The following is a 22,180-nucleotide window of genomic DNA, read 5'->3' on the forward strand; positions in this document are numbered from 1 at the left end:
GAGCATGTTTGGTGGGACTGGATTCGAACCCGCGACCCTCAGATTGCGAGTCGAGCGCCCTAACTACCTGGATATGCTTGTGACAAGTATACGTGAATATTATCATCCAGCTTGTGAAAAGCGTTCACACCGTAACAATCACCATTATAATGTACATAACTTTAATTAAAATTACATTTATGTCAGATAACTTGTACTAATGTTTGTTTGTAATTAAGCACAAAGCTACACAATGGGCCATCTGTGCTCTGCCCACCACGGGTATCGGAACCTGGTTTCTAGCGTTGTAAGTCCGCAGACATACCGCTGTGTCATTGGGAGGCTACTTGTACTATTGAAAAAAGAAAAGGTTTCAAAGATAATGTATGTAAATTTTACTTTTTAAATATTTAGTTTTCCTTTTCTTTGTGTAAAGCCACAAAAGTCTGAATTATATGCTGTTATTCTTAAGAATAAATCTACGCTTTGAAATATGAGAGTCCTCTGTAAATTCTTAATGTCTCAATTTAAAGCACGTAGATGGACAAAACATTATTCGTACCTGAAACGTGACAGATACGTTTAAAACGCCTGTATTACTTAGTTTGAAACATACACAATATATCAAAGGGAAACATTTACTGTTGAATTAGAAATTTTGGTATCTGAAACTAAAGCGTTGATGTTTTAACTTGAGATATCACATTTCGTTTTGTGTAAGAGTTTTATTTGTCTTAACTATAAATACAAATCAGTGATATTTCAAATCACAGATAACAGTAGAAATCCCAGATATTAGTCAGATACATCTCACAAAAATACGTTTTTTCTTCAATTAAATCGTCCACTGAATAGAATAGAAGAATAAATTAGTTGGGTTAGTGTTAGATATTGTTGAAACACCCAAATAAAAATAGTTTAGTTCCCTTCATTAAAGTTTAATTAAAACACCTTACACGTAAATCTTTATGACGTTTCGTTACAAGTTTAATTTTACTACGTACTTGTTCGTCATAAAGCTTCTTCTTAAAAACGTTTTCTCCTCTTCTTACAGCATATTTCAGATAGTCTTTGATTTAAATATGAATAAAAACTGTATTTATTTCTTTTATAATTATAGCAATATCTGACGATGTTCGGATCGACTGTGGCATATCCTTACATGATTACACCTAAGCTGTGCATCCAAGAATCCGACCCGGCTCGAGGCTACATAACATCAACAATATTTTTTGTGTCAGGTTTAGGGACCCTAATCCAGTCAACATTCGGAACAAGGTAAGAGCCTATACCATCCATCTAACTTTAATTGGCTTAGAAATGGGGAACATTTCAAATATTATAAAACTGTAATATTCTGTAGATGATCTTAACCACAAGAAACAAATGAAGACCATGTTACATACTTACACTGACGTACAGCATTCCGACAATATGTGGCCTAACCATTTTTTACACATCTACTGCTTAAAGTTCTGTCTCTAAGGAACGTGCAAACAAGGAATTTTTCAGAATATACTTCTGATATGAAAGATTATAAAAACGGCAGCTAGACATAGTAACCACTGCCATTTCTTATATAATAGAATAGTAGGATATGGCCGTCACACTTACAGCCGCAAAGTTATAGCTCAAGCATACTAGCCACTAGAGTACGCCCGATCCATTATCACAAAAGAGTGAACCGAAACTAAAATAATATAATTTTCCAGATCAAAATATTATAAACTAAGCAATAAAATAAGAAAATGGCTATTTTGGCAATTCGTGTATCAAACGTTCATAATAAGGCTTAAGTGGATATGTTAGTAGCTCAATAGATTCCACAATGTTTCATCAAATGTTCCCGATTGCAGTATTAGAGAAAACTGACTGTCTGCAAACTAGTTACATATTCAACAGATACCATATGATGTATCATAAATCAGTTAGTGACAACGCTTCAGATGATTAGCATATCCAACTAATACTATAAGCATTCTATTGATTTACTGAAGTGTCTTACTTTCTGGGATGGAAGACCTGTTTTGAAAATTTACATATTGATCACAATAATTAAAAGAATATTTATTAGCATTACTTTGCATTTCGGTGAGGTGTGATAATTGGGATCGAAACAGAATTATATATGTTATATACGTTATATTAAAGCGATTTTGGAACCTCACCACGACGCAACGTCTATTTAATCATGTCCAGTCGTGCTTTATCAAACGACCGTACAACTTGACCAAAGCTCTGCAACGTGTTTTTTTTTGTGGAAAAGGTGCCATCGTAAGGTTGTGACGTCTAAAGCTCACCCCTCCTCCCCTCTGTCTTTTCATAAGCCATCTAGCACCCGTTCACAGCACCCGTTTCAACAGAAATTCATCGGCGCTTCATTTCAGCTACTTGATTGTCGAACAAAACAAATATGTCGTGAAAAGAGCTTTACATATGACTTATGTAGCATATCAAGAAGGAATTCCGCTTGATTATGTTGCTTGTTGTTGCAGGGTGCACGTGGACGGCTTTTGCTCCTGACCTTTGTGATCGTGGGTTCTCACCTGTTACATGATACTACACTTTACAGATGAGATACGACTTTTTGAACGACTCTTTGTCGATGATCCTTCGACCCCAATGTGATCCATTTCCTTTTTTTGAACAATGCCAATAAGTATATGAAATATACTCATCTTGAAGCCTAAATTCTATCTGAACGCATATTTCTTTTATCTGTGTGTATGAACATTTTCCGATAAATGCCATTCCCAAATGCAATTAATTTTCAGTTCCTTCACACTACCCAAGACGCGACAAGCAACCTCAAAATGTAGTTGAGAAACATACTATTCTACTGGGACTTTATATCGGTTGTGGCTGTCTCGTTACTTGCTGATTTGCATATTCAAGATTGTTTTCGTATAACGTACTCAATCCTTACTACACTTAAGGTATATTGATTTTTAAGTATTTTTTTTACTTTAAATTAAATTTTTGTTTGTAGTTAAGCACAAAGCTACACAAAGGGCTATCTGTGCTCTGCCCACCACGGGTATCGAAACCCGGTTTCTAGCGTTGTAAGTCCGCAGGCATTAAATTAAATTAAAGAAGATGCTTATATTTATTAACTTATGTTGTAGATTATAAATCAAAGTCATCCGGCCAAATAGTAAATCCAATAATTTCTATAGAACTACTGAAAGTGTTATGCTACTATCCAGTTTTATTAAAATTGTTTTAACCTTATAACGCCTGTTGTTTATAACAGTCATTTGTGACGTAAATATTTATACGCTTAAATTGTACACTTGTTTTCGGATCATGACTTTATAAGATGGGAATATTCCTTTTGATTTATGACGTTGATAAACAAAGGAATATGGGTAAGTTTGAAACAACAGGACCACCAACAATGATACCTGGTACGAATCGTACTCCAACTATAATAAGCAAAGTGTGGCATCTTATAACACTTGAAAATCTACAAATGCAAAGTTCAGTGAAAACACTTTCAACGGGTCCCAGGCAACAGTACCCAGCATAATCAACAAAGGATCTTCGTGTAGAAAAGCTTTGAAAAGTAACAAAAGTCACAAGCTGCTTAAATAATATACCCGTTCAATTATCACATGCAGCTAGAGTATAAAACATGCATTCATGATATCGATTACGAAGAGATACTTGTAAAAAAGCCTGAGACAGTGCTTATCGATTTCTTGTGTTCGAATTCTTGAAAGAGTCGTTGGGATACTATCATCCTCATTCTTTAGACAGAATGTGGTAAGTACGCAGGGAAGAATAGTGTGGTTTGTACACGGAATCTTTATAAAGGAGCCGTTAGCTATTCAAACTACGCTACAGGGTTGTTGTCAATATGCACGGTCATCAGAGAAAGCATAATCAGACGTGGCAAAATAGATGATAATGAAACTGATGAGGCTTCAAAATTGTTTTGATGTAACGATTTCAACCTGTGTGAGTGAAGTAAGCTGTCTGGCCAATAAATAAATTGTTCCTGTGGAAGGTTACTGCACAAAAATGTAGTTTTTATATAGAACGCTAAACATATTACAAGTTATATCTATCTATCTATATATATATATATATATATTCAGGATAGTTTTTGTATTGTTTATTGTCGCTTGGACTCTTTGCACAATTATGCACAGAGCCGATTTGATATTTAGACGTGAAAACTTATTTTGTGTTTTTATGTAGGCTTCCGATAATTCAGGGTCCGTCTTTTACTTTTCTGGCTTCGATATTTGCTATTTTAAATTTACCTCAGTGGAAATGTTCTAGTGAGGAAGAAATGCTGTCGGCAACAGAAGAAGAGCTACAAGAAATCTGGCAACTCCGAATGAGAGAGGTGAGAAATTGTACTAAAATAGTTTGTTAAAATATTATGTATCCAGCACAAGAAGTGAGCGTTCTGTTAATTAACGAACACAGAAAAACAATTGCTATCACAAAGTCTTAAATTATTTCTCTCTTATTCGCTGCTGAATCAGTACACCTGGAAATTAATAACTTCAACGACTTTATTATTTCATTAAAGTCGTAGGTTTATTACTCTACGCGTTCAATTAAACAATCTTATTATTAAAACAAAAAAGTATCATATGCAACAATTAAAGCTCTAACTCTGTTTGGCGCATGCTCAGTTTTTATACATCTTTATATTTCAGTAAAATGATTCTAGTGAATAAAGAAATAAACAATAATCCTGTGTTTAAGGCGCTACGAAATATTTAAACCCATGCACTAATTAGTTGATTGAAATGTATACTTTAAATTTCTAGTAATTGTTTTGAACATCATCGTCTATATTAATAGAATTTGTTATAAACACAAGCAAGCATTCGAAAACTTGAAAATGAATTGTTAAAACCACGTAGACCGTGCAGAGCAGTTATTTTCTCACAAAAGTAGGGTTTTATTTTCAGAGAGAACACATCTAATGACTATTCCCTACATGCTCGAATAATTTATAAAATTAACTTTAGAGGCACGTCATTAATTTATTATCTCAAATTATCTATAATATATCTTTGCATCGTTTAAAATTTAGCTCTTGATATATTTGTCTAGATCCAAGGTGCTATTATTGTGGCATCCATCATTGAAACGGTTATTGGACTCACAGGTGTTATTGGAATAATACTTCAGTGGTTAACTCCTTTAGTTATCGTCCCAACCATAGCGTTGATAGGACTTTCTCTATTCGAAGAAGCAGCTTCTGAAGCTAGTAAAAACTGGGGAATAGCTATTTTGTAAGTCTCGTTCTATAATGAATTTTGATGGTGTTCTGTTATTATTATTATAGAACACATCACATATTATATGACATATTACACCATACCAGAGAATGAATACCATTCTTCACGGAAGTACGTTGTTCAACCTGCAAAGTTATGAAACATACCTCCACTTTCTCCGTCAAACACACAAACAAAAGGAACATTAGTCACTATGGAGATTACCTACAACTTAAGCAACTCAATTTATCCCTTTTGTATCACAAATTCACTAATAAATCTTTAGCAACTCGGCTCGTAATCTGCGGGTCGCAGGTTCGAATCCCCGTCACACCAAACATGCTCGCCCTTTCAGCCGTGGGGGCGTTATAATGTTACGGTCAATCCCACTATTCGTTGGTAAAAGAGTAGCCCAAGAGTTGGCGTTGGGTGGTGATGACTAGCTGCCTTCCCTCTTGTCTTACACTGCTAAATTAGGAACGGCTAGCGCAGATAGCCCTCGTGTAGCTATGCGCAAAATTCAAAACAAACAATTTAGCAACTCTTGGAGAACCTTAGTAATAGTCATACTTTTTCCATTATCACAAACGTATCTTCCATTGGAAATATTCAGTTAAACGGACCATTCTAAGAATAATAACTTTCAGTATTAAAACCAAAATAGACAAAGATGAGAGAACGCTATAACACTTTCAACAATGTTTATGTTTATACAAGAGCATTATTTTGTAATCGTGTATTGTAGAGCTTGGTCTTTAAATTTGAATTTACGAGAGTAAATCATAATGTCCATAAAAGAGTAGCCTAAGAATTGGCGGTGGCTAGTGTTGTTTAACAGTTTTCCCTCTAGGATACAACCTCTTAGGTAGACTAGCGAAAGGCAACAAAAACAATATATCATCAAACGCGTACTGATGTAGTTTTCAAGTTTATTAGGCTAACCTACTACAAAATGCAGTTAAAGGGTTTACATTGAAAATATTAACGGGTAATATGACACTTATACTCATTATTATTGATAAAGAATCGTATGAAATCCGTTGTGTCAAGTAGATATTCCAGTTTAGTATTCAGTGTTTTAACAAAACAGTACTAAGATTATTGTATCTTGTTGTTGTTTGTTTTTCAGGACAATATTCCTTCTTGTGCTCTTCTCCAAGTACCTTGAAAGCATTAATATCTCTTGTTGTAGCTACAGCAAAGAAAGAGGATGGAAGATCAAACAACTCCCCTTTTTCAAGCTTTTTCCAGTGGGTATACATTTTGAACACAGTTCACACACGTTCCACTAACATACACCAAAACCTTAATCTTAACTTTAATATTAAAAAACATTCTCTAAATAAAAGCTTCTTAGAACTGTTCCGTTGTAAAATTGTAACAAATCGCTTTTCTAAAAAAAATGGTTTAAATATAGCCTACTGTTACTCTTGTAAGGTTGCGCGATACAACAAGGTGTAAACTACAACAAACGTATTATAAAACAAGTACCACAAATGCAAGATTTCACATATTTGTATTTTATGTATAAATATTACAGCAGTAGCTTTAAGTTTGTTTTATTGTACTGTGACACGTATTTCTAGCATTATAATTGTATTTTTATATTGCTGTTACTAATTAACTGAAGAGTGAACGTCCACCTACTTCCAGGTGTTACTAACCATTGTTACTGCGTGGGTTATTTGTTTCATATTAACTGCTTCAGGTGCTCTAGGACCAACCAACGCAGCCAGAACTGATCTTCGTGTACAGACGATACACTCGAGCCCATGGTTTAGGTTTCCTTATCCAGGCAAGTAGTTAGCAAAAATTGTCATTAAGATTTAGCTTTCTTTATTTACGCAAGTAGTTTACGAAATTATATGTAGATCGATTCCTCTAATACAGAACCTACTTATTCGTTCAGTTATAGTGAAACAAATTTGGTTATGGAGTTCACTGTTTGACTTAAAATCCATTTAAACACTATCTTGGAACAAAAAGGTGAGACAAATTAAACGTGCGTAAAAAATGTGAAAAAAGTGGAACAGTTTTTTGTTCTATTGTATTTTGTTAACGCAGTCGATATGTATTTTGACAATGTTACTTTTGGAAAAAAGGGTTCTATATCTTCATTTTTGTTTTTCAGGACAGTGGGGTTTACCAACAGTCAGTATTGGTGCAGTTTTGGGAATGTTTGCCGGAATATTAGCATCGATATTGGAATCAATAGGAGATTACTACGCATGTGCGCGACTAGCTTGCGTACCTCGCCCTCCACCTAGCGCTATAAATCGTGGAATATTTGCAGAGGGAATTTCCTGTATCATCTCTGGAATCTGGGGATCTGGAAGCGGAATGACTTCCTACAGTCAAAACATTGGAGCAATTGAAATAACAAAAGTATACCCAAGTGCTCTCCTTATATAATAGATTAAGACCACGTTTTTCACAATTTTGAATATTATTGTTCATTGCTTAGATTTATTGTGTTATTATGATATGTGCATATATCATAACCGCTGATATTTGAAAAACTAACAACTCATATCACTTTCTCATTTACTTGATTTTCACACCAATTAGGTGGCCAGTCGACGGGTTATTCAGTATGGTGCTGTTACCATGATCATGTTTGCCGTTCTGGGGAAGCTTGGAGCCTTCTTAAACACTATTCCAGAGCCCATTATTGGAGGAATCTTCTGTGTTATGTTTGCCATTATAACGGGAGTTGGACTGTCCAATGCCCAATTTATCGACCTCCACTCTTCCAGAAATATTATTATCCTTGGACTATCTTTATTTATGGGGATTACCATTCCAAAGTGGTTTAAGGGCCACCCAGGTACTATTGATGTGGGTACGTACACTTACTAGTGTAATTGAAGTTTTGTGAAGGAAATTTGTTGAAGTTTATGAAACAGTTTCTCAAACCATCTGTTAGATAATACAGACGCTTCAATGTACCACTATTTACTAAATATACAGAAATATTTAATAAATAACATTCTTAAGGGATTTTATGATATAGGGAACAACGCCTAGCTGACGCTATTCTAAAGAAAGACAATTGAAAACTCAGTACAATTAGAAAAAAGAAAGATCTAATAAGAACGAAAGTACGTTTCTTTACGTAGTAGCCCAGCTAATAGAAGAAGTTTTTTATTAGAAGCAATTAAACTTAAAGAGAATTGAGAAAAACGATTTTACGGATATGATGCTTCTTCTCTTAATCCATTTTTTATTTTTTTTATTTCTTTTAGTTTCTTAATCCCCGATTTTGATTTGATACTTAACAGTTTAAGTGAGGCATTATCAGGAGAAACTTTAAGTTTAGTTTCGAAATTTTAGAAATTTTTCAGGAGAATAGAGTTATAGTAACATTTGTAAAAACGGGCAAGGTGTGGCCTAGGGCCAGTGTGTAGATTGACAAATCGGAAGGTCCAAGGTTCTAGCTACAATATGCAGATGGACAAATTCAGCAAGATGTAGTGGAGTTACAGTCAAATCTCGATATTCGGCTAAGATTAGCCGCATAGGCGGTGAGTGCTTCCGATTGTTTCTCCTCCTACCGATCAGGAATTTTAAATTAAAAAACGGATTTCTCATTTCAGAGTGCAAGATGTATATTCAATAACATATATTAATCATGCGCTATAGAAGTAACTTAGGCCTACTCAGAAAGTTCTGAAGTAAACTCTAGGCTTAACATAATTACTGCAAGATAGGATAAATTTATGATTGTAACGATTTTACAATTTTCTTGAAAAGAGCTTTCATGTGGGTGTGTATAAGAAATTTGTTAAACGAATTACGAGTAGCTGGTAAAAAACAATCAGACTTTCTGTCAAGGCAGAAAAGTCACTTATACCTTACAACCTTATATATGAGGTTGTTCAGTCTTACCTAGTTATTAAAGAAACCACATTATCAATTTGCAACACCATACTTAAATTACAACGGGCTGGTAAACCTAAATGTATCTTAAAATGTTATTATTAAACTGAATTATTGATTTTTTATAGTATCTGATATTTAACAGATTTTTGTTTTATTGTTTCTTTTTAACCAATCACATGCTTCTATTTGTTCTTATTGCTCCGTTTGATTCATCTGACGACCTATTGTCATACTTTAAAGGCGACAGATCGAAAGATTAGAATTTTTTTGTATTTTTCACTAAGTATATTACTTACCATTATTAATAAAGAGAAAAATATATATTTTATCTATTTTAGGGAATGACGCAGCAAACCAACTTATTACAGTTCTTTTGAACACTGGTGTATTTGTTGGTGGACTCATTGCGTTCGTGTTAGACAATTCCATACCAGGTAAGGAAACATTCCATCGAGAGTTCGTGAACAAACCTGATAAATTGCAATGTGATATCGTTAAAGCATTATTTTAGGTGTTTTTATTAGTTTTTTAGCCACAAAATATTCAGTTACTCTTATTCTCTATAGCAACTGTCTAAGATATTATAACTTTATTCTGCATTACTTCCAAAACCGAAAAAAAAACAGCTTACATTTGTAGCGTGACTTTTCTGATAATTCCTACATCTATTTCCATTTTGACCTCTAAGTTTAGAATGCCGTCTTCGGGCTGTTGAAATCGCGCTATGATGTAATGGTGTTATATTTATTATAATAATAGACAAATTGATATTTATATTTATATATACGTAAGCTAATTCTCAAAATGTGCTTAAAACACCAAAATTTTATTCTCAAAAATATTTAATAACTTACTATTTCAAAACTAGAAGGGATTTTATATACCTTTTAATATTACAATAACAACAACCAAGGTGGCTACAGACACGGAACGTCTAGGAAACGTTTCTAAACTTCTGCCCTATAAGAGCAACGAATTCACTATAATAAAATATGTGTAAACATATTACGCTTGTAGTACGGTTGTTTCTGTTGCTGTTGTTAATCTCTAAGCTACATAGTGCGATATTTATGCTGTGCTCACAACGGGTATCAAATCAAGATTTTTAGTGCCTCGCACTTATAATATTATAGTTGTATAAGATTGGCTGCAGATTATTTTTAACTATCTCTTTATCATTCTGATAGGGTTATAATATTCACAACCTATAAATGAGAAACAGGAGAATACATTATGTCTTATAACAATAAATAACAAAGAAGTCAATGAAAATAATAATACATTTAACTTACTTTCAAATCTAATAAATTATGATATAAATGCATCAATTTCAGGAACGGATGAAGAAAGAGGACTCATCAAATGGAGAGAACAAGGTCTGGAACATAATATATCTGAAGGTGATGAATCGACACCTTTAACCTATGACCTCCCGTTCGGCATGAACGTAATTAAAAGATATAAAATTTTCAAGTACATTCCTATCAGTCCAACATACGACCAGAATATATTTCTTGGTAAAGTAAGAGCATTATTTAACAGATGTAAACCTCAAAAGTATAATAATCATAACATCGACTCTCAAAATTAAGATCGTCTTTTTTATTGACAACGATTAACAGAAAAGTCAATATAAATGTATGATTGATTTGATCCCATAAGAACAGGTTATTTTAATACCTTTTTTTTATATTAGAATCTTCATAATTTGCAAATTCCTATTTACCTTAACTAATGCTACTGGAAAAATGTGCGTAAACGGAAGTATTAGAATCGTGTTTCTACAGAAATAGATCTAAATCAAGTTATTGTACAACCTGCAGCGTGGTAGTTTCCGTTAAGTTCATGTATAATTGAAACAAAATATATAAAATAAGAATTTGTAATTTTCGTCACCTCTTGTCCAGTTTAGGTGCACAAGTACTTTAGACAAACAATACTCGACAAAATGTGTTGAAACCTTCAGTTGTTATAATTTGTATGAAAAATCGTTGTTGGACTGCGACTGAAAATATTAAAGTTTAGAATAGTCAAGTATTGTACTTAATGATTTATTTAATAAAGTTTCAAGCTTCTCTGAACATTTTCCATATCCTAAATGTGTTATTAATTAATAGATAGAACTGCGAAACGAAACGCTATAATTACTAACCTGGTAAAGATCTTCTACCGAAAGAAGACGACTCCCATTATACTTACATTAATACCACGCTAGTAGTGTAAGTGTCATTATAATTAGTTTTATGCACTTTATATATATATATAACATCAAGTTTTTATTTGACTGTTTAATTGCAAAAGAGCAAGCAAAAAATAACCAAATCTTCAAACGTTCTGATTTGCCTTTTCGAATATGTCACCGTGTATAATATTTACACAGTTGTGCCACGTATTAAAAACTATACCAAAAGCGACAACATAGTTAGAATTATGCCACGTATTAAAAACTATACCGAAAACGACAACATAGTTTAAAATTCTGCCACGTATTAGAAACTATACCGAAAGCGACAACATAGTTAGAATTCTGCCACGTTTTAAAAACTATACCGAAAGCGACAACATAGTTAGAATTCTGCCACGTATTAAAAACTATACCGAAAGCGACAACATAGTTAGAATTCTGCCACGTATTAAAAACTATACCGAAAGTAACAACATAGTTAGAATTCTTCCACGTATTAAAAACTATACCGAAAGCGACAACATAGTTAGAATTCTGCCACGTATTAAAAACTATACCGAAAGCGACAACATAGTTAGAATTCTGCCACGTATTAAAAACTATACCGAAAGCGACAACATAGTTAGAATTCTGCCACGTATTAAAAACTATACCAAAAACGACAACATAGTTACGATTCAATGTATTTCATGTTATTTGATATACACCCAGAGCCTCTAAAACCTTTTGAAGGTTTGCCTAGCTATTACGAGTCTCGCACGACGTGTAACAAAATTGATGAATGACTTCCCACTTCAAAGACAAACTTTATACCTATAACGAATCCTTGGCATTGTGGCTGTTGCTAGAATAATCCGGTAATACAACTGGGATTCAAACTCTTACAACTTGCTAACGCATGAAGAACTGATATCAAATCTATAGAAAATTTTGGTTGACCACTTTTTTAGTTTAATACCTTAAAATCAGAACTATAAATCCCATAATGATACCTACAGAGTTTTGCTTTATATTATCATTTTCAAATGCAGTGTATTTTGAACATTTGAGTAAGTTTGGAACTCATTCCACTGTTAAGTGATATATATATATATCTGCAAGTTCCAGGTAATAAATAGCTCAAAGCTGATAAGAAAATGTTGTAAACTTTGTCACTAAATGTCGCCGCAATATGAGAATGTCAGTGCAACACATTAGCTCACATTAGTTTCTGGTAGACAGAAAAACATATGAAACCAGTTGTAGTTATTTTTAAGGTAATTTAGAGTGCACATTGAATATGATTTTATTGGTGTTAAACTGGTCATTTAATTGCAAGAAACAAAACAAATAACAATGTTATATTATGAATCGCAGGACATTTTTATAAACTATTTATTCATCCTTTAGTAGGTAATATATTTCATAGTACTTATGAATTCATATTATAACAAAAGCAATACAGAAGAAGATAGACATGATTCTAAAATAAGAAATATAAAGCTGAAGAAAAATACTAAGATAAACACTTTTAAATGTGATTCATTCAATAAGATTTGGTATTAAACATTTAGAGTGTTTTCGTTTAGTGCTTCTGGTCAGCAATAATCTAAAATAAGAACTATAAAAGTGAAGAAAAATACAATTTTAAATGTAATTCATTCAATAAATTTAACTTTGGCAAACATAAAGGATTATGTCGTTGATACAACATTTCGTATTTGAGACATATTAAGGCCTCAACGATCGTTGACCCTATTAATACAAATTATAAAAAGTTTTAAAACTTATTATTTCTGGAATTATGTTTCTTGTATATGAACATAAGTATCATGTTGTTAATGATTCAAAAAAGGGGATTTCACAAAGTACAATCATTAATGCGCACGCCAAAGGTTCTATCATGAACATATACAACAGTAAATAGTCAACACTTAAGAAAAGACTCGATAATTATTCACTAGATGTCGCTGCAATAGTATTAGTTTTATTTTACACATACCGTGTAAAAGCTACATAATGACTATCTGCGCTAGCTATCCCTAATGATTGACTAACAGACACGTAGAAGGCAACTAGTCAACAGTACTCACTACCAACTCTTGGGCTACTTTCCACTAATCAAATGGTGGAATATGACAATCGCTCTTATATCTTGCCCAAGCCCTCACAATGAGTGTGGAGCACGTTTTGGTAACTAGTACACATAAACTACTTTAACTTTGTACTCGGCATTACCTAACCACTAGGTAGTAGTACCAACATATGGTATCATCCTTGGTGTTGTACTGCTCCGTAGGTGTTTACGTATAAGAGTGTTTCTTTGAACAATATTTTTCCAAAGTTTACATTTGTTTACGATCAAATTCGTTACGAAAGATGAATATTCCTCAAATGTCACTTGTATAACATTTGGTGAAAGTACTTCGCTGTTCTATGCTTAATTGTAATGAAAACTAAATGTTTACACCATTAAATACTGTTTCATTTTTTTTACCACAAAAACGCTGGTCATTTCATCTTATATAGTTAAAATCAAACTTTTATAATTGATACTTAGTAAAATTACAATATTCATCATTGACAAGTGACTACAAGTTTGGTACTTTTAGTCACTTGTCAAGTATAAATAAATTACATTGTAGTGTATTATAGTACTCCTAAAAATATGTCAAAATCACCAAAACAATAAATAAATTGACATTATCTAAACTAAATTAATAGAAAAAACTTGGATAAACAATATCAAGATGCATGATTTTTTTTATAGTGATATCTACAGTCCAGAAAAACGCACAGGTAGATGGAAGTTCTTTTTGTTTTACAAGAGAAAAATGTACCTGATGAATAAATGATACATCACTTAATTTGCAGTCGAAGAATAAGATTAAATTTTAAAACGTGGTGCAATATGTAAGATTCTTACCTTTAGTATTTTTAATAACGAGAATTTTAAAACAGTTAAATTTACTTGGTAATTTTGTAAAAATTTTAACCGAGTAATATAACACCGACATTCTTCTATTGTTTGTACTTAATACTGAAGTAGGAGTCGGGATGTAGGTATTACGGTCAGCGCCGTCTGGTTGTTAACCTGTTTGTTGTTTGTCTGCACGATAACTCGAGACTGATTAAGATTACACCCACCAAAATTGGTTCGTATTATATATCTTGCTTAAGGAATACTTCTGATGTCAAAAGCTCATCAAATAAGGTTAGGTGTCAATATGTCAAATCACATGTTCACCCTTATTTTCTAAACTGCTGTAACTAGGCATGTATAGTTTTGTAATAATGTTCCAGCCTAACTACACTACCTAAAGTGTGACTCATCATCTCGATTAGCTACAGTTAAACAGAGAAATATATTCAAAATTCTACTTTATATGCAACACTAAATAATTAAAATTAACAGTTTTAAACATTTAAAACCACATAAGGAACGAAAGTAATGATAATAATAATGACAAAATCACATTAGACTGTACATTTCTCTTTCACATTCATCTTAATCAGCTCATTACGTGTTTAGAATTAGACGCGTGTAAAAACAATATTTTAAATAGTGCAGACAAAATGTAGATTTAAAATTAAATCTTTAAACTTCACCAAAACAAAAACATATTTCTAAGTTAAAGAAATCATAACTGTGCAGTCTTTGACTTAACAATTAATTTAGTGCTAACACTATAAATCGGAATAAATTCTGGATTCAATGCTGAATTCTATTTTTATCTTGCTTAATTTGATATTTTTTTTAGTAGCGAGTTTGTAATTTTGCCTCAAATATGCTTAAGTTATCATGGACAGTTTTACATATAATTACAGGTCTAACAAATGAGTGTTTAATAAAAACTAATAATAACGAACGTTCCATTTTGAGAGAGATGATTTCGTCACTTCCGGTGATATTACGTTTTTCTAGCTCCTCCTTCTTCGTTACGACCCAAGAACGCAGTACATATAATATGAACATCTAGTTCTCAGTATAAGCCCTTCAGTCAACAGGCGTATTGTTACTTTTGGGATTATTTGTAAAATATTTCGTCATAATGGAGCAGGACAATCCAGCTTTCGAACTTGAGGTAATGTTAGAAAGTTTTATTTATTTATACGAAAAGTTGGTTGGTTGGTTGTTTGACGTTTTATGGGATACAGGTCAAAATATTTCATTTAACGATTTCTCTATCATCACCGCAGGATCTTTAGACTTTGAACTTAATCAAAAAGTGATCAATTCGGGCGACCACGCTCGTCATGGTTGGTTGGTTGTTTGGCGTTTTATGGCGCAAACAACTGGGAAAAACAGTAAAAGTAAAATTGTTGTAAAATGTAAAAAGAAATTGAGTTAAAACTAAAATATGTTTAAAATTTAGATAAAATCAGAAACGTCAGGGTTAAACACGTAGAAAAGAGATGTCTAAAATGGTGTCGCCACTCACGGTCGTGACGACGGCACGACAGTAAAATGTGGGCTATTGTGACTTGAGTGTCACAAAGGCTACACATTGGTGCGTCAGTATCAGATAAAAGAAAACGATGAGTTAAAAAACTATGACCAATGCGTAGCCTTGCCAGGACAACTTCCTCCTTCCGATCCTTGCGGAAACAAAACGGCCAAAGAGCAACAGAAGGTTTGACCTTGAAAAGCTTTTTTCATGTTGCTCACCCCAAGTCGACTGCCAACTGACGAGAAGCCTTGAATAGAGAACCGTACTCCACCATGTATTGGACAAGCACAGCCGTGACGGCGCCAGAGCAGACAGACTTAGCTGCAGTATCAGCGAGCTCGTTCCCTCGAATACCTACGTGACCAGGTATCCAGAAAAACTGAATGGAACGGAAGCTAGAGAAAATGGACCAGTCGTTACTGAATATCGACGAGAACAGAGTGAGAACCAACGTTAAGCGATTCCAGGGCCAGTAGAGAGCTAAGAGAATCAATGTAAATAGTACAATCGCTGTACTGCATAACTTCTACATGATCCAGGACTAGAGAAATAGCATATAACTCGTCAGTGAACACCGAAACTGTAGAGGGGATCCTGTGAGCAACTATTGAGCCACAGGAAGAACAACATCAACGAGACGGAGCTCGAGATCGGGTATAGACCCCATTTGTGGCAAAAATGCATGTAAACAGTTTTAGAAAAAGGAAATGTAAAAACTGTTTGCTGTGGTACACTTCAACAAGCGATTGATAGCAGTATGAAGCTGCTACTCGATAAACCTCATATTCGACGACCGACACGAGGCATGGAAGTCGTTGACATAGAGCCTGTTTGGAACAGCAGAGGGTATTTGTGTAGTGATAGCATTAACTTTGATACCAAAAAAGTGCGACACTCAAGACACAGCCCTGAGAGACTTCAAGTTCCTGTGGAAGAGAACTGGAAAGAGTTGAATGCACACAGACTTGGAATTACCTGTCCAGTAAAACGTTCTGAATAAAAATGGGTAAATGGCCATGCAACCCATATGAATGGAGGTACCACAAAATTCCGTACCTCCACATAGTGTTGTAAGCCTCCTCAAGATCAAATAATATGGAAACAAGATGTTCCCTATTGAGGAAGGCTTCCCTGATCGACGTTTCAAGTAAAAGCAGGTGGTCCATGGTGGAGTGTTGTCATGGCTAGTAGTGAACTTAATCCAAGATTGCTTTTGGCTTTGACGTCGAACCTGTCGAGCGTGGCATGGTCCCACTGATAAACTATGCAGTTAGAAAGAGATGGATAATGTCAGAAGATATCCCAGGCTCGTTTTTGAGCCTTCCATGCCTCCTAGTAGGCAGGATTCCACCATGGAAAATGTATAGAGGTCTTAGGAATAGAGTGAGCAAATGCCTGGATAATACAGTCAGTCACTGCTACTGTGCAGTCATCTATTGATGACGGACAGACGACAGCAGGATCAAGTTCCAAGATATTCGTGAAAGACGGCCAGTCAGCCTGGTCCAACTTCCACCATGGTACTCTAGTCGGGTGGCATCGACCACGACCAATCTCCCTCAAAACTATAGGAAAATTATCACTGCCCCATGGGTCATTGTCAACCCTCCAAAAAAAGCGAGAGAAAAGTGAAGGGGAGCAGATCGATAGATGAATGGCAGTAAAAGACTGACTAGGTGCATAAAATAAGTATAAGAACCAGTATTTATGAGAGAAAGGTTGTGATCCGAGAGAATATGCTCCACACAACGACCCCTCACAACAATATCAGCACCACCCCAGAAGGGATTGGGTCCATTAAAGTCTCCCAGGGTTGAAAAAGGGAGATGGCAACTGTTCAATGAGAGCATCACGGTCTGATTGATCATTAGTCTTTCCAGGACACAGGTAGAGAGAACAAACAGTGATGGTATGACCCAAGGAAACACCGATGGCTACAGCCTCCAAGAGTGTATTGAGTGACACAGATAAGTGGGCACTCGTCCATCACACAACCTGTCATTCTGGTATAAAACAAATTGCCAAAAGATTACTGTATCAGCCGGTTTAAGGAATTTTTCTGTAAGGAAAGACATCACAGGGGTGATTGGAATCGATCAAGGCCTTAATATCACCCAGAGTTTAATGAAAATCTCGACAGTTCCACTGTACAAAAGTAGCCATGTTTACGTAGAGGGAGGAGAACTAGGAGGAGAACCCTTCAGTTTACGACCACGACGTTTATCTTTACTAGAAGGAGGTCTATCGACCTCCATGGATCCTTCCCTTTGTCGAGTAGGCAGATCTCTGCCATTAGACTTAGATTCCAGCGACTGAGGGTGTGAATGAATAAGCATTCTGTATATTGGGGCTGAAGAAGATAGACCCAGGCAGTTACTGGAAGGAATGGTGGAGACAGAGATAGGAGTAGACATTGACTTATCAACTCAGTTATCCATTGAGGGCAAAAGACCCCTCACATGAAGTGAAAAAGACTGATGAATGCACAGAAAGGTCTGTCTGCACTCCCACCATAGCATTGGAGCATAATGCAGCAGCATATATTCGAGATGGTGTATGGGACAATAATTTCCAGGCCTCAGGGTAAGAAATGTTGTTAACAGTCTTTAAACGCTGTGCCTCTTTCTCCTCCACACACTTAGGGCAAGATGTATATTAAGAGGGGTGGGAACCAGTACAATTAACACAGTGAGGGTCCAGTTCACACTTGTAGGTGTCGTGGTCCTTGCCACCACAATGAACACACGTCACAGAACCACAACAAGATGCCTTCAAATCACCAAACTGCTGACACTAGAAACACCTGCCTTAACAGTGACAGGTGGACGTGGCAATGTAAATGTCAAAATGAGAACATTGGTAGGCCGAATATTTCCTTCTTTATGAGTGGAGATACGTCGCACTGCAGAAACTCCTTGGCTGGAGAAACCAGCGAGGATCTCCGACCCGGGGATGTTCTTAAAATCTCTCTCAACAATAACTCTCACAGTTGGGTGTCTTAATTCATTCCAACATAAATCTTGCCTGTAATGAGAGGAATGTGACCAGGACTAATCTTTTAAGTGCTGTAAAGTAATTTTCTTTGTAATTTATGGTGTCTGTGTCGTTTGGTAATCTTTTCTAACAGGATGTATCAAGTAACAAGGGGTCAGGCTCAGGCGGTGTTTACTGTAGATATGATAGTAAGAAAGCTTTTCGGTACTTGAATATCATTTCTTTGAACTTTCAAACAAGTTTATTTCAACATATGTCTGTGTATGTTGTTTCACTATAGAGACAAAACTAACTGCCACTACTAACAATGTATGTAACAGTTTATAGTACAGGTGGTTTCAGGTAACGTTCAAATGCGCACGAGCTCGGTTGAACGAGAGTGACCACCAAAAAGGGTGAGATAGTTTATGGACAGCGTACAAAGTTCACGCTGCTGACCCCACGGCTTATTCGGCACAATAAACACAAAAGTACGACTACAATGAAACATAAACATAAATTTGAAATAAAAATATATTTATGAAACAAAATTAAAATGTTTTTATGTACATATATAAACATGAAATCCTAGTTAAAAATACAAATACTCATTTATTGTTTAGGTTTATTTACAAATATTATTTACTGGTCTGTATATTACTTGAAACCATAAGAAGTATACGTTATTATTAAAAAAAAAATAGATAAAATTTGCATTTTATGGAGGATACAATTTTTTGGGGATTTCAAAATTATGTACTAAAACCTTAAAAGTAATAAGTTCAAATCTGTAGCAAATATAAATATTGTAATCATTTCTTATAAATACGATTTCCTAATGTAATTTTCCAAGATATTAAAGATCATAATGCAAACAAACTAAATTTATTAAAAGTAATAGGCTTTATGTCTCTTAAACTACCTACATTTGTCAAAGTATTTATGAATTTTCGAAAATATTCGTCCACTAGTTTTATTGTTGGAATGAAATATAGCAAGATTTGCATTGCCTACTAAGAAAGTTAGTAACCGGTAGTCATCGGGAAAAATGGTACAAGGAACACGTTGGAATGAGTTCAAAGGGACATAATATCAAGGACAATATAAAGATCTCAATCTGGCAGAACGAAGGAAAGTGGCAGATGGACCAGACGAAATTATTGGAAAAGGAGAGAAATAACTGGGGAAATGGGAGAATGGAAAGTGCTCGACAGGGTAGCCCTATAAAACACAACAGTTGCAACAGACAAACCCTGATCAAACAACCAGCTGAAGAACCGGGACAAGTGAAGAAAAGAAGGTTGGGATGGGCAGAACCAAGCAAATAGGCCAAAGTCTGAAGTAAGACCAACGAATATGGTATACAGACAAGGAGGAAGGGCGAATGGTACAGGCAAAGAAAGATTCTACATTAGGGGCGAGTCCCTGAGCTGAGACATGGGGTCAAATAAAAGTCACACGTGAAGCTGAAGTGTGGTGATGTTGGGATGAAAAACATCTGATCATGGTTGTCTGAGGAGTGATTAGGACAGGGATAAAAGCAGGAGCTTTTGAACCAATAAGGACCAGAGCAGGAGGAAACCACATCTGAGCTGGCCAAAACGGAGAAGCTAGAAGAACGCAACAAGAAGTGGTCTAGATAAGGGAAAAGACAGTAATGTGTATGACGTAAGCAAGACATTCTTATAATTTCTGATCCTTCTTGTCATACCCTTCTCATAAATCATGCATGTTAAGCAAGATATTTTAGGTAACACTCTGCTATTTTTGATCATACCAATTTAGCATTGTTATTTATTTAGTGTAGGCAGCTTTGTTTGTGTACTTCTTTTAATTTAAAAAATACTATTGACTTATAGTAGTTTTAACTCCTTCTATCAGTTTCAACTACTACAGTGGCACTGTTTTTGTTAGTCACCGAATTAATACTAAGCCACGTGATCGAAAGCAGCCCAAATCGTTTCTAATTGCAATCGTCCGAGAGTGTATTTTTTTAAAGACAACAGAAACGTTCAAGCGATATTGCGATGGGTTATGTTTGATTGTAAATAGCCGTATGTAAATTACTTGTAGCAATATGCAAACATCCTAATCACGTGTTGAAATGTAATCTTGTTCTCGTCCAAAATAAAAATATAAAAGAGGAACTGAAATCTGAAACTCGAGTGAAAATTGAACTAGATATGCGAATTACTCATTTAAGTTATAGTAGTTAGAACTAGAGAATTGCGTTAAGCAATTATTGTGATAATATTCGAAGTTACATTTTTATTTATGGATCGTTTTCCGAACTTTCTTTTTACGAAATTTATATTTTTTGGTCAAGGTCATTTTGTGGGGTTAAATATTTCTTAATTCAGCAATACTTCACTTAAGCGTTGGGGGTAATCCACCTATCTTGCATAATCCCCGCCCCACCTTCTAAAAACGCAGATGGAAAAAGTATGGAAAATCGAATGGGGGCTAGGCATTAGGTGCTATAAGTTTAACCCACAACGTTCCAAAACCTAACTACTATTCACTGTCCACAGTTAATTGTTTAGATATCACTAAACTAAAATTATGTTATTTTTCTTATCAAAAAGAACCCTATTTTTTTATTTGTGGAACACCCAACCTCCACCCATAGACTGATATAACAAAAACTATAAAACCCTTTCTTTGAGTTTAATAACAAGTGATCACCCACCTAGACCCTTAACAACACTTTTCTAGTACAAACCGGAGTAACTGAGAAAAACGCAGCTGCTTAAAGTCGAACTTTCCAGGTCACAATCAAACGTGGAATTGATGTACTTTGTTTTTTGTTCAATAGATTTGATTTCTTTGGAATTCCGCGCAAAGCTACACGAGGGCTATCTGCGCTAGCTGTCCCTAATTTAGTAGTGAAAGACAGAGGGAAGGCAGCTAGTCAACACCATCCATCGCCAACTTTTCGGCTGCTATTTTACCAACGAATAGAGGGATTAACCATCATATTATAATGCTCCAACGTCTGAAAGGGCGAACATGATCGGTGTGGCAGGGATTCGAACCCCGCGACCTTCAAATTGCATGTAAAGCACCCTAACCACCAGGACTTGGTTGTTTAATATAAAGTTTAAAATTCAATTCAGATTTAAGCACACCAAGATACGATATTTCTGGCAGCAAGCAAGAGATCTACTACCACTAAAAAGTGAAAGATCTGATTGTCATTAATAATCAGATACGATCAAACAGTGAAGACAAAATTATACCTAAAACAAAAATTGTTTAAAATATTACTATTTAGATCTATAGCTAGTATTTATACTATCTAGGTGAACTTGAAATACTGTTTTTTCTACGTATCACATATTATAGGTAGCCTTAACATCTATAATGGAGTTACTATTTAATAGGTTGTATTATTTGTTACAAAATAATTTAAAATGAGTAATTTCCCTGTTTTATAACCGTAAAGATCATGTAAAGGTCCACGTCATTTGGAAGAAGGTTTGTTTGTT

General features: G+C 34.8%; 2 protein-coding genes across 3 annotated transcripts in view; both read left to right on the forward strand.

Moving 5' to 3' along the window:
- Positions 1-22,180, forward strand: part of LOC106478585 (solute carrier family 23 member 2-like) — a 45,632-nt gene that overhangs the window by 16,651 nt on the left and 6,801 nt on the right. The window contains exons 4-12 of one of the 2 annotated variants that reach the window (XM_022382198.1): positions 1,100-1,257; positions 4,183-4,333; positions 5,056-5,237; positions 6,352-6,472; positions 6,876-7,017; positions 7,354-7,607; positions 7,791-8,064; positions 9,443-9,538; positions 10,439-10,715. In XM_022382198.1, coding sequence (XP_022237906.1) covers positions 1,100-1,257; positions 4,183-4,333; positions 5,056-5,237; positions 6,352-6,472; positions 6,876-7,017; positions 7,354-7,607; positions 7,791-8,064; positions 9,443-9,538; positions 10,439-10,695 — 1,635 coding nt within the window. In that variant the 3' untranslated portion in view covers positions 10,696-10,715. Of the gene's footprint in view, positions 1-1,099; positions 1,258-4,182; positions 4,334-5,055; positions 5,238-6,351; positions 6,473-6,875; positions 7,018-7,353; positions 7,608-7,790; positions 8,065-9,442; positions 9,539-10,438; positions 10,716-22,180 lie in introns of those variants that run through there. The other variant, XM_022382197.1, reaches the window with a different exon arrangement.
- LOC106478586 (solute carrier family 23 member 2-like) overlaps positions 15,274-22,180 on the forward strand; it is a 46,989-nt gene continuing 40,082 nt past the window's right edge. The window contains exon 1 of the mRNA XM_022382199.1: positions 15,274-15,353. Coding sequence (XP_022237907.1) covers positions 15,321-15,353 — 33 coding nt within the window. The 5' untranslated portion in view covers positions 15,274-15,320. The remainder of the gene's footprint in view (positions 15,354-22,180) is intronic.

The sequence above is a fragment of the Limulus polyphemus genome, unplaced genomic scaffold, assembly GCF_000517525.1.
Source record: "Limulus polyphemus unplaced genomic scaffold, Limulus_polyphemus-2.1.2 Scaffold229, whole genome shotgun sequence".
Taxonomy (NCBI): domain Eukaryota; kingdom Metazoa; phylum Arthropoda; class Merostomata; order Xiphosura; family Limulidae; genus Limulus; species Limulus polyphemus.